This window comes from Rhinoraja longicauda, chromosome 33 (assembly GCF_053455715.1).
Source record: "Rhinoraja longicauda isolate Sanriku21f chromosome 33, sRhiLon1.1, whole genome shotgun sequence".
Taxonomy (NCBI): domain Eukaryota; kingdom Metazoa; phylum Chordata; class Chondrichthyes; order Rajiformes; family Arhynchobatidae; genus Rhinoraja; species Rhinoraja longicauda.
The window spans coordinates 12672372-12687415 of NC_135985.1; the positions used below are offsets into that span (position 1 = coordinate 12672372).

Genomic DNA, 15044 nt, shown 5'->3' on the forward strand with positions numbered 1-15044 from the left:
AGGAGCTGCAAGTGTGGGGAATCTGGACCATTTGCAAAGTCTCTGAGCAGATCTATGTAACGCTCAACGTATGCGCATCCAGTTTGTGTGCGTACATCCGGATATCAGGTTGTCAAAGGTGTACTTCAATGTGTCTCTGGGGGAAAGGGATGGCAGGACCCTAGAACCAGGACGGAAATGAGCTGAGAAAACTTTGCTCTGTGTCACTCTGAGGTGAACAATTATGCCTGCTTTCTCCCGATGCTTGTATTATTGAAAAGAGATTTGCACTGAATATTTGTTTCCACCACAGTTTCACACCATCCATTCCAGATTGTAGCTCAGAGTTTATTAAAAATGATTCATCAAGTGGTGTGGCAATAAAGTGGAGCTGCATCTTGTTGACGTGAACCCATCATGTGTGGACAATGTACATTTGCACTCGCCCAGCTCAGGTGTGAAGGGAGGCCATTCTGCCTGAGCCCTCTACTGACTGGGCTTGAGCAGTGACTGGGCAAGAAGCCTTGTCCCTGAAGCAGCCAGAAGTGCCTCTGCAGCTGACAACGCCCAGGTTTAGTTTAGAGATACAGGCCCTTCGGCCCACCGAGTCTGCACCGACCAGCGATCACCTCACACTAACACTATCCTACACACACTAGGGACAATTTTACATTTACACCAAGCTAATTAGCCCACAAACCTGTATGTCTTTGGAGTGTGGGAGGAAACCGAAGATCTCAGAGAAAACCCACGCAGGTCACGGGGGGTTACGAACGTACAGCCAAGCACCCGCAGTCAGGATTGAATCTGGGTCTCTGGCGATGTAAAGGCAGCAACTCTACCGCTGTGCCACCAAGGTTTATTCAGGAAAAGTGCTGGGGCATTAACTGTGAGGCCAGGAAGCCCATCGGTCAGAGACACAAAGTGCTGGAGTAACTCAGTGGGTTAGGCAGCATCTCTGGAGAAAATGGATAGGTAATGTTTTGGGTGGTACCCTTCTTAAGACTTATTCAATCTGTCAGCCAGCCTATCAGATGGCAAGGTTGACTGCTTCCATGGCATACCAAGGGAGGAAATTGAAGGATATGGCCTTGCTTTTGATTAGGTATGTGTGACAATCCAAGATTTCCATTTGTTGGTGATTTTGTTGAGCGGCAGCCATTTGCCAGCAAATTCCAGGCCCCGGCTTGCAATCCCTCTTGAAGAAACCTCTATGTGCAGTCAACTGTTTTTTTACAGTTGCTTTGTGCAAACTCAAAGTAACACCAATTGGAGGTGAATAATGCATGATCTTTCACAGGTACAATGTAACATCCTTTTGAAGCATTCTGATGTTTATTTAAAACCCAGCTCTTTCCATAGCAGTGCAATTTTCCTGACATCTAGTCCTGTCCTTTTGGAACTGGCTGGCGATGTTTTTGTGGAGTGCATTCGACACAAAGCCTCTCTACTCATCCGGTTGATTTTACAGCACGGAATTAGTTTGTTATTGTGCAACTTTTTCAAATCCTTTCACAACCTGGTAATTCTCTTTCCTTCGGCTGATGCAATGAGCAACTATTTTTTTGAGAATGCAGGTAGTTCGGTTCTAGCACATTTCCATTACATGAGTTGAACGTAATGTTATTGAAGGATGAGGGCACCTTATTTATGTTGCTTGGGCCACATTGCTAAAATACGATTTCGATCGGGAACATGAGAAACACTTAAATTACTAATTTTCTCAAATTATTAATACAATAAACTTCAGTGACAAGGAGGAAAAAAGCTGTCTTGGAGGAAAAATGTTTCCATGTACCTTCCCTGCAGTGATCAAACACCAATGTCTCATGAGAACACAGCTGCTACTTTAACTGTGGGAGGAGAACAAGCAATCATCTTTTAGTTTAGGAAAGAACTGCAGATGCTGGTTTAAATCAAAGTGCTGGAGTAACTCAGCGGGACAGGCAGCATCTCTGGAGAGAAGGAATGGGTGATGTTTCGGGTCGAGACCCTTCTTCAGACTGATGTCAGGGGAGTGTGCGGTACAGAGATAAAGTGTAGTCGGAGACAGTAAGGACTGGTGGGAGAACTGGGAAGGGGGAGGGGATGGAGAGAGAGGGAAAGCAAGGGCTACTTGATGTTAGAGAAGTCAATGTTCATACCGCTGGGGTGTAAACTGCCCAAGCGAACTATGAGATGCTGTTCCTCCAATTTGCGCTGGGCCTCACTCTGACACTGGAAGAGGCCCACGACAGAAAGGTCAGATTGGGAAAGGGAGGGAGGAGTTAAAGTGCTGAGCAACCGGGAGATCAGATAGGTTTAGGCGGACTGAACGGAGGTGTTCAACGAAACGATCACCGAGCCTGCGCTTGGTCTCACTAATATACAGGAGTCGACACCTGGAACAGCGGATACAGTAGATGAGGTTGGAGGAGGTGCAGGTGAACCTCTGCCTCACCTGGAGAGACTGTTTGGGTCCTTGGATGGAGTCGAGGGGGGGGAGGTAAAGGGACAGGTGTTACATCTCTTGCGGTTGCAGGGGAAAGTACCTGGGGAGGGGGTGGTTTGGGTGGGAAGGGACGAGTTGACCAGGGAGTTGCGAAGGGAACGGTCTCTGCGGAAAGCAGAAAGGGGTGGAGATGGGAAGATGTGGCTAGTAGTGGGATCTCGTAGGAAGTGTCTAGCTTTTAGTTTAGTTTAGTTTAATTTAGAGATACAGCGCGGAAACAGGCCCTTGGGCTCACCAAGCCCACACCGACCAGTGATCCCCGCACACTAACACTATCCTACATACACTAGGAACAATTTACATTTATACCAAGCCAATTAACCTGCAAACCTGTGTGATGTTGGAGTGTGGGAGGAAACTGAATATCTCGGAGAAAACCCACGCAGGTCTCGGGGAGAACATGTAAACTCCGTACAGAAAAGCGCCCATGGTCAGGATCGAACCCGGGTCTCTGGCACTGTAAGGCAACAACTTTACTACCTTCCAGCTCCATTGACACTTGTGTAAAGGTACTCTATTAAACAATGTAACATTCAGCTTTCGGCATTGGTCGCTTACAGTAACAAAAATAAACTTCTTGCTATTAAAAAATACATTTATTTTTGAAAATCCGGAGAGGAAAAATAGCGTTGTAATTGCAAGTCTGAAACTCTCTGGCCCCTAATGCCTTTTCCCCACTGACAGATTTATTTTTATAACATGATTTTCTATAACCCGAGGTTTCTTATGAATGCAATTACTGTATTGTATCACAACTGCCTTTAAACACATTTTAAGGGGAAATGTATTACATTCATATTGATATTTAGAGCACAGGACAGGTATTGTAAACCTTATGTACAAATATCTGCAGAAAACCAGTTTTTCTTTTGCATTATGTTGCTTGATATAACAGTCTGCAAGATTTTTCAAAGGTTGCAGCCTGTGGATGTGCTGTGGCAAAGAGGCTTTGCCTGTTGAAGGTTTGTTTGTGGTGACTCATAGAGTCATAGAGTCCTACAGCACAGAAAGAGGCCCTTCGGCCCTTCGGCCCTTCGGCCCATCGTGTCCGCGCCGCCCGTTACCAAACACAGTCTAATTTTAATCCCATTTTCCCGCATTTGGACCGTAGCCCTGAATGTTGTAGCATTTCAAGTGCCCATCCAAATGGGATTTTAATCCCATTTCCCGCATTTGGACCATAGCCCTGAATGTTGTAGCATCCAAATGGGATTTTAACCCCATTTTCCCGCATTTGGACCATAGCCCTGAATGTTGTAGCAAAAAAAGACTGCTCTGGGTTCCAGCACTGAGCTGCTCAACACTTGGCCCAGCACCGTGGAGTGTGCCAGCTTGCAACACCTGCTCACGGGGCAGCTCTGTGCACAGGGCAGACCATGTTCAGTAGAGGCTGATTGTCTCACTACGTCCTTTGGAACAGCCCATGGAGCAGTTTCACACAGCAGACGAAATATATAGGAAGGAGCTGCAGATGCTGGTTTAAACCAAAGATAGACACAAACAGCTGGAGTAACTCAATGGGTCAAACAGCATCTCAGGAGAAAAGGAGCAGGTGACGTTTCAGTCTGAGGAAGGGTCTTGACCCGAAATGCCACCCTTTTTCCATCTTTTCTCCAGAGATGTTGTTTGACCCGCTGTTACTCCAGCTTTTTGTGTCTTTCGTCAGTGTTACACAGCAGTTTGAGATGAACTGCATAAAAGATCTCTGCATCTCCTTGCCCGCCTCCTTTATTAAACGCACATCCCGGAAGGAGGTGGATGAGCTCTTTTCCCCACAGCACCCGTCATGAGGATCACGTGGTGGGATTGTGCCTTCAGCTGTCCACAAAAGACCTTGGAGGAAAGGCCCTACTCCCACCAGCCAAGCAGGGTGGGATCAGATCAGAATAGTTTCTTGTCATAAATACCAGGGTGCGGTACGTACTTGTTCACGTGAAGCTCACAGCAGAAACAATATAGACAATAGGTGCAGGAGTAGGCGATTCGGCCCTTCGAGCCAGCACCGCCATTCAATGTGATCATGGCTGATCATTCTCATTCAGTACCCCGTTCCTGCCTTCTCCCCATACCCCCTGACTCCGCTATCCTTAAGAGCTCTATCTAGCTCTCTCTTGAATGTATTCAGAGAATTGGCCTCCACTGCCCTCTGAGGCAGAGAATTCCACAGATCAGTATACATCCAGTAACCATAAATACATGATGAATGGAAAGCAGCAGCAGCATGAGGCAAGCTTGTGGTGCAAAATCCAACTCGTGCAAAATAATATTAAAGTGCAGTGTAATAAGGGAATAACTGAATGAGGTCAAGATTAAGTATGTGGCAGCATCTGCCATGATCACATTGAATGGCGGTGCTGGCTCGAAGGGCCGAATGGCCGAATGGCCTCCTCCTGCACCTATTGTCTATCTCTGCAATGGGGCATGAAAGAGGTGATGGAAAGCAGTGGGGAGGAAGTTGTTATTAATCTGAGATATAGTTGATGAAATGGCATCCTGACATAAGTTGGTGCTTATTTGAACTCTTTGGTGATGAGACGTTTACCAACAATCTTCATGTAGAATCATTCAACGAGATGACCATTTATCGCCCAGCTATAATCCTACACATGAATCCTATGTACAATATCTCCATTATCCTTCATTGTCGCTGGGTTTTCACTCTTGCTCTCCCTACACAGTAGCATGGCGAGTTCAATAGGACTACAGTGCTTCAGAAAGGTGATTCACACCACCACCACCTCCTCCATCAACACCACTGAAAGGTGATTCACACCACCACCACCACCTCCATCAACACCACTACAGCACAGACAGGGATGGGCAACAAATGCTGACTTTTATCAATAGTTCTCAGATCCCGTAAACGGAGTTAATTAAAAACAATCAATTTCCTGTTTTTGTTCAGTTTGTGGACAGTCCAAAATATCTAAAGCAGCCACTTTTACAAAGAAATTAAAATGAACGAATGCAAATTTCAAGATAACAATACAAAGGATCAACTGAAAAAAAACCTACTTCAAACGCTTGGAGCGATATCATTGTTAAACTAGTCTTGGCCTTGTGTTTTGTGCAAAGTCCCGAGTGGAGCAGTGCGGTGTAGTACGACACAGTAGCCTGCCCACTGTTCTACACCCCTCTCCTCCCATCACTGCATCTCCCCGTATGTCTGTGAGCATGAACATGCCTCTTGCTCAAGTGTTGGGAGAGTTTTCTCTGTGGTTTACCACCGGCTGCTTCACTGAGTCAGTGGTCTCTCCGTGTGCCCATGAAGGATGGTCTTATAACTGAGCTGCTGCGACAGATAGCCAAGTTTATTTGTCACATACACATACACGATGTGCAGTGAAATGAAAGTGGCAATGCCTGCGGATTGTGCACAAAAAATAATTACAGTTACAGCATATAAATAAAGTTAATAAGTTACTATAGTGTAGACAAAAATTTAGTCTCTGGAGTTATAAAAGTTGACAGTCCTGATGGCCTGTGGGAAGAAACTCCGTCTCATCCTCTCCGTTTTCACAGCCTGACAGCGGAGGCGTTTGCCTGACCGTAGCATCTGGAACAGTCCGTTACTGGGGTGGCAGGGGTCCCTCATGATCTTGCTTGCTCTGGATCTGCACCTCCTGATGTATAGGTCCTGCAGGGGGACGAGTGTAGTTCCCATGGTGCGTTCTGCCGAACGCACTACTCTCTGCAGGGCCATCCTGTCCTGGACAGAGCTGTTCCCAAACCAGACTGTAATGTTGCCGGACAGGATGCTCTCTACAGCCCCAGAGTAGAAGCAATGAAGGATCCTCAGAGACACTCTGAATTTCCTCAGCTGTCTAAGGTGGTAAAGGCGCTGCTTTGCCTCACCCACCAGTGCGGCAATGTGCGTGGTCCATGTCAGATCCTCTGTGATGTGGACTCCCAAGTATTTAAAACTGCTCACCCTATGCACTTGTTTCTCTCTGAAAGAGGTGGGTGATGGTCTCTCCACTGCTGCAGTCTCTGGGTGGCCCGCAGTGATGATGAGGGTCCTTATTGTGCAAAGAACCATCAAAACATTAAGCCTGAACTCAATTGGAAGGTTGACGGAGATCTTATTGAAACTTACCGAATAGTGAAAGGCCTAGAGAGCATGGATGTGGAGCGGATGTTTCCAGTAGTGGGAGAGTCTAGGGCCCCAGGGCACAGCCTTAGAATAAGAGGGTGTGTCGTTTAGAAAGGTGGTGAGGAGGAATTTATTTTTATATATTTATTTACAGATGCAGTGTGGAAACAGGCTCTTTGGCCCACCGAGTCCGTGCTGGTGAGGTGGTGAATTTGTGGAATTCATTGCCACAGATGGCCGTGAAGGCCAAGTCGTTGGTTATTTTTAAAGCAGAGATTGATAGGTTCTTGATTTGTAAGGGCGTCAAAGGTTACGGGGAGAAGGCAGGAAAATGTGGTTGAGAGGGAAAGATAGATCAGCCATGATTGAATGGCAGAGCTGACTTGATGGGCTGAATGGCCTAATTCTGCTCTTATATCTTATGGGCTTGTGGAAGAAATGGGTGACAGGGAGTGGTTTAATAATAGGTCATTCTCCTGAATGTAGCAAGTGGTAATGGATATCAAGGTTTTAGAAATAAAAGCATAGAGTACAGGTTGTCATTGCAGCAGCTACAAGATGCATTGCGTCAGTGTGATGAAACTGGTTCTGAAACCTCTCCCACTTTGAATAACATGCAGCTTGCACCTAGTGATCAGGAGACACCAGGCAGTTCAGCTTCCTGCCTGTCAGTTAAATGAATCTTCGAACCTCCAAGAGTCATTCTGGTGTAATTGTTTCATAAGGATTAGCAGACTTGCACCATAGAGGTGAGAAAATAATGTGACATCTCTTGCCCAATCTTAACTGAAGCAGTACGGCTCCTCTCCCCCCTGCACCCACCGTCCGACCCAATCATTTCAATGCATTCTAAACTTCCACAGCATTGGCAGCAGATCTACTTGAGTACACGTTGCTGTGAATTCACCAAAAAAAATAGGACGAGGGGCGGCAAAGTGGCGCAGTGGTAGAGTTGCTCCTTACAGCGCCAGAGACCCGGGTTCCATCTGTACGCAGTTTGTACGTTCTCCTGTGACCATGTGTATTTTGTCTGGGTGCTCTGGTTTCCTCCCACATTCCAAAGTCGTGTAGCTTTGTAGGTTAATTGGCTTCTGTAAATTGTTCCTTGTGTGTAGGATAGAACTAGTGTACCAATGTTATGTTGTTTGGTGCGGACTCGGTGGGCTGAAGAGCCTGTTTTCACACTGTATCTGTAAATAAATATATAAAAACCCGTTATGGATAATCACAAAACGTTAAAACTTTATTTAAACTAATTGACACGAGAATTGAGGTATTTCAGAGGTGTCTCCCTCATCGTCAACCAGTGACTCACTCGTGTGCCAAGAGTCCATCGGTAGATATTTGCTTAAGAATAGTTTACCAAACACTGTGACTAGCGAGAGTGAGTGTCAGAAAGAAAGTCAAGAGAGTTGAATTACCTGATGCACCGTGAACAAGACAATGAAATTCTTGCTTGCTGCAGCCTTATCGGCACATTAGACAGGACCCCGTTCCTGCCTTCTCCCCATATCCCTTGAACTCTCTGAGTGAAAAAATTTTAGGACGGAGATGAGGAAAAACTTTTTCACTCAAGAGTTGTGAAGCTGTGGAACTCTCTGCCTCGGAAGGCAGTAGAGGCCAATTCACTGGATGCTTTCAAGAGAGAGTTAGATAGAGCTCAATGATAGCGGACTCAAGGCATATGGGGAGAAGGCAGGAACTGGGTACTGATTGTGCATGATCAGCCATGATCATGGTGAATGGCGGTGCTGGCTCGAAAGGCTGAATGGCCTACTCTTGCACCTATTGTCTATTGTCCATTGACACATCACAATACATAAATATACAATTAACAGTAATCAATGATTTATCGATTATATTAGATAAACAAACCATAAAAGTGCAAGCCCAATGCATGGTGCCATCTTGTGTAAAAGTCCATCGTGATTAAGTGCTGAGGTAGCATGGACAATACTCGTGGAATAAAAGCCTTCGATTGGATTTTTTTTCCTGTCATGTAAATGGGGTTGTACCAACGAATAGCTTGTGGATTATGACAGATAATTCTGCAACTGAACACTGGACGTGCCAGGAGAGAGAATGTTGCGGTGTCAGCTTGATCCAGGTTTGGCAGTTACGATGCTGTAAGCAAGAGCCAGAGAAATGAGAAGGTGTCAAACTAAAGACTGAAAGAATGATGGAATGCTGACTCAAGTGATTCAGTGACAAAGGCAACCATTAAAGAACCAAGAAGTGAACTACATTTTAATGCTTTTGAGTTTCAGCGTTGAGGTCATTATCTTTGGATTATCATGACTCTGCCTCTTCGCTGACTGCAAGTGAAGGGGATTTTCTCTTTGGAAATATAGCAGTCTCTCTAAAGTCAGGCTTGCCATAAATTTGGCATTGACATGATGACATGACAAGGTGTGAGCCTGACCCTTAAACGAGCCGCAGGTCATCCCAGTGCAGGCTGGTGTTGAGCAAGCCTGCATCATCTCACCAAACCTGTTCATCTTCTCCACTGGGATTCACGGTCCCACCTCCTCTCCTGACATCGGTCTGAAGAAGGGTCTCGACCCGAAACATCACCCATTCCTTCTCTCCCGAGATGCTGCCTGACCCGCTGAGTTACTCCAGTATTTTGTGTCTACCTTCGTTGTGCATCTTGTGTTCTGCTGGCGTGGACCACCTGTAATAGGGAAGTCAAGATCTGGGGCAATGCCTCTAACATAATGCCCCCCCCCCCCCGCCCATCACCTGGTTTATCTAATGTACAATGGTGTCATCCTCTCCCAGGCTAACACAATTCCCAGCACGGAGGTTGTGGAGCAAGCTGCTGACTGCGATGGGCAGGCCAGACACCAGCCTCGTGAAACGTCACGGCATGAGGTGTCTCAGAGGGCAGTGAAAATGCTGGGAGACTTGGTCTCTTTGGGAGGGGCGATGTAATAACATCCTCATCACCTCATCTCTGAGCCATGGCTGGTCAAAAACTGAGATTGAGCTCCAAGAAGTTATGCAACTCCTTCAATGTCTGTTTAGGGAGCATGCAAAAGCCATGGACAGTCAGTGGATAAAATAAATCCCATGTTCTAAATAACCATCCATGGCAGAACTTGTAGATCCCCAGAGGAGCTTTTCAGTTAACTGGAGCCCCTCACTGCATCTCCCCCTTTTAAAAAAAAACAATTATATGATGATGTATTTTTAAAAAACCCAATGCTTTCAGCGGAAGTTACTTTGGTGTGATGAGGTCTGATACATTTGTACAACATAACAATGGTTAGGTTGTACTTGCTGTGTGGTGTGTATCTCTGGTCAGCACGTTGTAGGAAGAGTGTGATTGCACTTGAGAGAGGGTGAAGCCATTCACCAGGATGTTGCCTGGATTGTACAACATTAGTTATGGGGAGAGGTTGCTTTCCCTGCAGTGAAAGAGGCTGAGTGACCATAGAACTGTATTAGATCATGAGAGGGATAGATGGGATGTATAGACACAAAATGCTGGAGTAACTCAGCGGGACAGGCAGCATCTCTGGAAAGAAGGAATGGTGATGTTTTGGGGTTGAGGCCCTTCTTCAGACTGAGTGTCAGGGGAGAAGGAGACATAGAGATATGGAAGGGTACGGTGTGAAAATGAGAGATCCAAGGGGACGGTGATCAAGGAGAATGGATCATTGTTAGTTGAGGTGAAGGTGACATCGAAGTGTACAATCAGTGAAATGTAATCAGGAGGACAGTGAGACTGGTCGGAGAACTAGGATGGGGGAGGGATGGAGTGAGAATTAAAGCAAGGGTTTACTTGAAGTTAGAGAAGTCAATATTCATATAATTGGGTTGTAAATGGCCCAAGCAAAATATGGGGTGCACTTCCGCCAATTTGTGTTGGGCCTCCCTCTGAAAGTGTGACAGAAAGGCCAGTGTGGGAATGGGAGGGGGAGTCAAAATGTTCAACAACCGGGAGATCACGTTAGAAACATAGAAACATAGAAACGTAGAAAATAGGTGCAGGAGTAGGCCATTCGGCCCATCGAGCCTGCACCGTCATTCAATATGATCATGGCTGATCATCCAACTCAGTATCCTGTACCTGCCTTCTCTCCATACCCCCTGACCCCTTTAGCCACAAGGGCCACATCCAACTCCCTCTTAAATATAGCCAATGAACTGGCCTCAACTACCCTCTGTGGCAGAGAATTCCACAGATTCACCACTCTCTGTGTGAAAAAAAAACGTTCTCATCTCGGTCCTAAAAGACTTCCCCCTTATCCTTAAACTGTGACCCCTTGTTCTGGACTTCCCCAACATCGGGAACAATCTTCCTGCATCTAGCCTGTCCAACACCTTAAGAATTTTGTAAGTTTCTATAAGATCCCCCCTCAATCTTCTAAATTCCAGCGAGTACAAGCCGAGTCTGTCCAGTATGGTGGGGGTATGAAAAACAAGAGGGTGTGGATTGGAGATTTAAAGGGGGACATTGGCATAAGATTTTGCACAGAGTGTGGATGAGATCTGGAACGCGTTGCCAGAGGTGGCGGAATGAGATATAATTACAATGTTTAAGAGGCATTTTGACAGATGCATTAAGCAAGGCAGAGAAGGATATGGTTCTAATGCAGGCAAACTTGATTAGCATAGGTTGTATATTAGTGTAAATAAACAAAATGGACAGCATGGATGTAGTGGGTTGAAGGGCCTGTTACTGTGCTAAATCTTGTCAGCATTTATATCTGGATCTCGCATTGAAATTGTACAGTAAAACTCCAAACTTAATTGACTGAAAGTTACATCATGGAAACAGGCCCTTTGGCCCATAGAGTCCACACTGCCCCTTCACTCTCGTTCTATTATTCCACTTTCGCATCCACTCCCAGCACATTCGGGGCAATTTTGTAGAGACCAATGAACCTACAAACCCGCTCGTCTTTGGGATGTGGGAGGAAACCAGAACGCCCAGAGGAAACACACACAGTCACATAGAGAACATGCGATCTCCATGCAGACAGCATCCAATGGTCTCTGGCGCTGTGAGGCAGCAGCTCTACAAGCTGCACCATTGAAATATTAGATGTTATTCCTATTAACATCCCAATATACTTTTAATTTTGTTTTTTAGATGTTCAACAGTATTATTATAAATTTTGTGCTGAATTCTGTACCCAGTAAAGTTTAAAGAGGGTGCAGGGCCTTGGGGAGTTGGGCGGGACAGCTGCCAACGTACCCAGCACAATGGGCACCAAACGTCAATGGAGGGTATCAGAAATTTACTGCGCTTGTTTTTATTTTGGAACTAGATTTGTGGACTGCTATTCTGTGTTTGTTTCCTCTGCTTCACTTGGCTTTTAAGGTACTGCACCTTTTAATAACTTAATTCTTCCATCTGAAGTAACATGTTATTGTCGCCTGGTTTTGCCTTTTGGGTGAATGCCCGTGAGTGAGTTCCTTTTAGGCTTCTGGGTCATCTCTTTCATCGATTGCTCTTGTGACAAGGAGCTGGTGCCGCTGAAGAATGTTGAACTTTGTCCCTCCGGCTTCCCATGGGATGGTCATATGATGCAGGCAACAGTTCCGAGGGGCCTTGTGTTTGATCTCGGTGGCAGACTGGAATTCTCATGTCTGTGGTTAGGAATGGCATCAGCATTGCTCATTGACGTTTCCTGCATGGTCTGATGGACCGGAAACGGCAGGCTGGCCTCTATCCCCCTGGTACTTCCTCCAGCTTGATCCTCCAACTCAACCCCTCAGAGAAGACTACTGTGAGAAAGACTTTACTTTAGAGATACAGAGTGGTAACAGGCCCTTCGGCCCACCGAGCCCGTGCTGACCAGCGATCACCTGTACATTAGCACTAAAGATATCTGTCCCGCTGGTTATGCATGTGCCTGGCGGGAGATCCTGACTTGTGGAGCTCCACAGCAAGGAAGTGACCCAATGAAGTATGGAGAGGCTCTGCTGTGATTAATGTGGAACCTGGAACCATGGAGGAATCTCGGGTGGGAGGGCTGTGAAGCCAGAGATTAGAGACGGCAGCTTCCATCACGTTCGAGGGGAGGTGATGAGGGAACCATTGGGACAGGGTGGTCCGACAACACATGGAGAAGCTGCTGCTGCTCAACACGAGTGGACTCGTCGTGCTGGCCAGGATGCAGCCGAGTCCCGTGTCTCTGTGCCGTGTGGCCGCCCAGCCCTTCCCTAGCCCAGGCACCCCCCGTCCCGTCCCGTCCCGTCACACCAGCCCGGCAAAACACTGGCGCATCCAACACTGCTCCACTCCATGCCAGCCCAGCCCATCGAAACCCAGCCTCGCCTTCCCCTAAAACCCTGGTCCAACCCCATCCAGCACAAACTCCACCGCCACTCGCCCCAACTCCGCCCCCTCACACACCATAACCACGGTGCACCCAACCCCGATACACCCCATACCAGTACGTCCAGCCCCAGCCCACCGTAACCTCGAGCCCCCAATCTCAACCACGGTCCAGCTCGTACTCCATCCCACCCCAACACTGCGCCTCCTCTCCCCACCCCCAGCCCTCACGTCATGCTTTGGCCCGTTCATTGTGGCAGGAGTGCTGTGCCGAGAGTCCACCCTGCATTGCCGGTACCACAGTGGGCAAGGCGGGGATCGTCCAGTGTTTCTAGCAGCTTGTGTTAACCTCATCTGCCGAGTTCCCAATATCAGACCATGTAAGGTGCTGCTTGAATGCAAATCTGTTGTCATCTTTGTCCTCTGCTTTGCCCATTGTTGGGTTACAGCATTATCTAGCCTGACAATGGTGTATTTGTATGGCGACTCATGCGACTTACAGACAACGTGAATCCATTTCCTCCTGTGTTGCAGGCCCACATCACGTTCTCACCATGTCTGATGGAGACTACGATTATCTCATCAAATTTCTAGCGCTTGGAGACTCGGGAGTGGGAAAAACCAGCTTCCTCTATCAGTACACCGATGCCAAATTCAACTCCAAGTTCATCACCACAGTTGGCATTGACTTCAGAGAAAAGCGAGTGGTAAGTGGACTTGAGATGGAAATGTGATTCTGTTCCTGACAGCAGCTCTATTGTGGCAGCTACTAAACATTACCTCCAGGCAGCTTTGACCTTGTAAATGTACACTATCTTTTGGATCCTTTTATTACATTTTGTACCTTGTAAGTAATTCAGTTATTTCCCCTTGTTGGTACATGTTGTCTCTGACTGTCATTGTTTTCCAGCTCTCAACCTAGATTCTATTTTTAACAAGGGCAAGTGTTCTCCAGTGACACGAGTAGGTTCTGTTTCTCCTCCATTTGTGCAATTTTGCATTTCCTTGGGGTGTTTACTCCACAGCGATCGAAATATTTTCAGTTTGACTTTAATTATTTTATTGTTTTCCAGCAGCCTTGAATCTGAACATCATCAAGTTTTTCTGCTCGAGTTTCACCCGCTTCAGTTCAGTGTTTTGCAGCGCCCTTGATGCCAGAACCTATTGGCTCCCTTCCTAAACAGACACGAGCTTCTAATAAGGCCCCAACTACTTTCATCTGCACTTTTTCTACTGCTGGATCTAATCTAATGAAGTCTAATTTAGTTTAAAAAAGATGAAACGTACTGATTAGTACAGTTAACTCATTTTTCTGCTGATATTTAACGGTTTAGATGTGCCCGTTGGCGTTGAGTGAATATGGTCATTTATTATCCCTTGGTAGATGTGAGGGAGAGACTTCACTTTTTTACGCACATTCTATTCCCAAAATAAACTTTAGATACCAGTTCATAATTTCTACAAACACGTAATTGAAGGCTTATAAACAAAATTGGGGGGTCTTGTAATCATTCTACATTGCAGATCATTTTGTGTTTTTAATAATCAGTCACCATAGCAAATAGTAAACTGCTGGAACTCAACGGGTCAAGCAGCATCTATGGGGGCAAAGCCATGGCCAATGTTTCGCTTATTTCTCATATTTTGCTTGGGCAGCTTACACCCCAGCGGTATGAATATTGACTTCACTAACCAAGTAACCCTTGCTTTCCCTCTCTCTCCATCCCTCCCCCTTCCCAGTTCTCCGACCAGTCTGACTGTCCCTGATTACATTTTATCTGTTTGCTTTATTGTCACCTTCTCCTAGCTAACAATGATCTATTCTACATTTTCCTTGATTGCCATCTCTTTTGATGTCTCGTTTTCACACACTTTACCCTTCCTTATCTCCGTGTCTCCCCCTCCCCTGACTCTCAGTCTGAAGAAGGGTCTCGACCCCAAATGTCACCCATTCCTTCTATCCAGAGATGCTGCCTGTCCTGCTGAGTTACTCCAGCATTTTGTGTCTATCGTCAATGTGGAATAGAGTCATAGAGTGATACAATGTGGAAACATGCCCTTCGGCCCAATTTGCCCACACTGGCCTACATGTCCCAGCTACACTTGTCCCACCTGCCTACGCTTGGTCCATATCCCTCCAGACCTGTCCTATCCATCGTACAAGAGGTGTTGGTCTTCTGGATTACATT

At 46.3% G+C, this 15044-nt stretch overlaps 1 protein-coding gene across 4 annotated transcripts in view; it reads left to right on the plus strand.

Moving 5' to 3' along the window:
- The window catches only part of rab27a (RAB27A, member RAS oncogene family), a 101318-nt gene that overhangs the window by 58386 nt on the left and 27888 nt on the right, over positions 1 to 15044 (plus strand). For all 4 annotated transcript variants that reach the window (XM_078427209.1, XM_078427212.1, XM_078427211.1 and 1 more), the window contains one exon: positions 13390 to 13562. In XM_078427209.1, the coding sequence (XP_078283335.1) occupies positions 13410 to 13562 (153 nt within the window). In that variant the 5' untranslated portion in view covers positions 13390 to 13409. The remainder of the gene's footprint in view (positions 1 to 13389; positions 13563 to 15044) is intronic.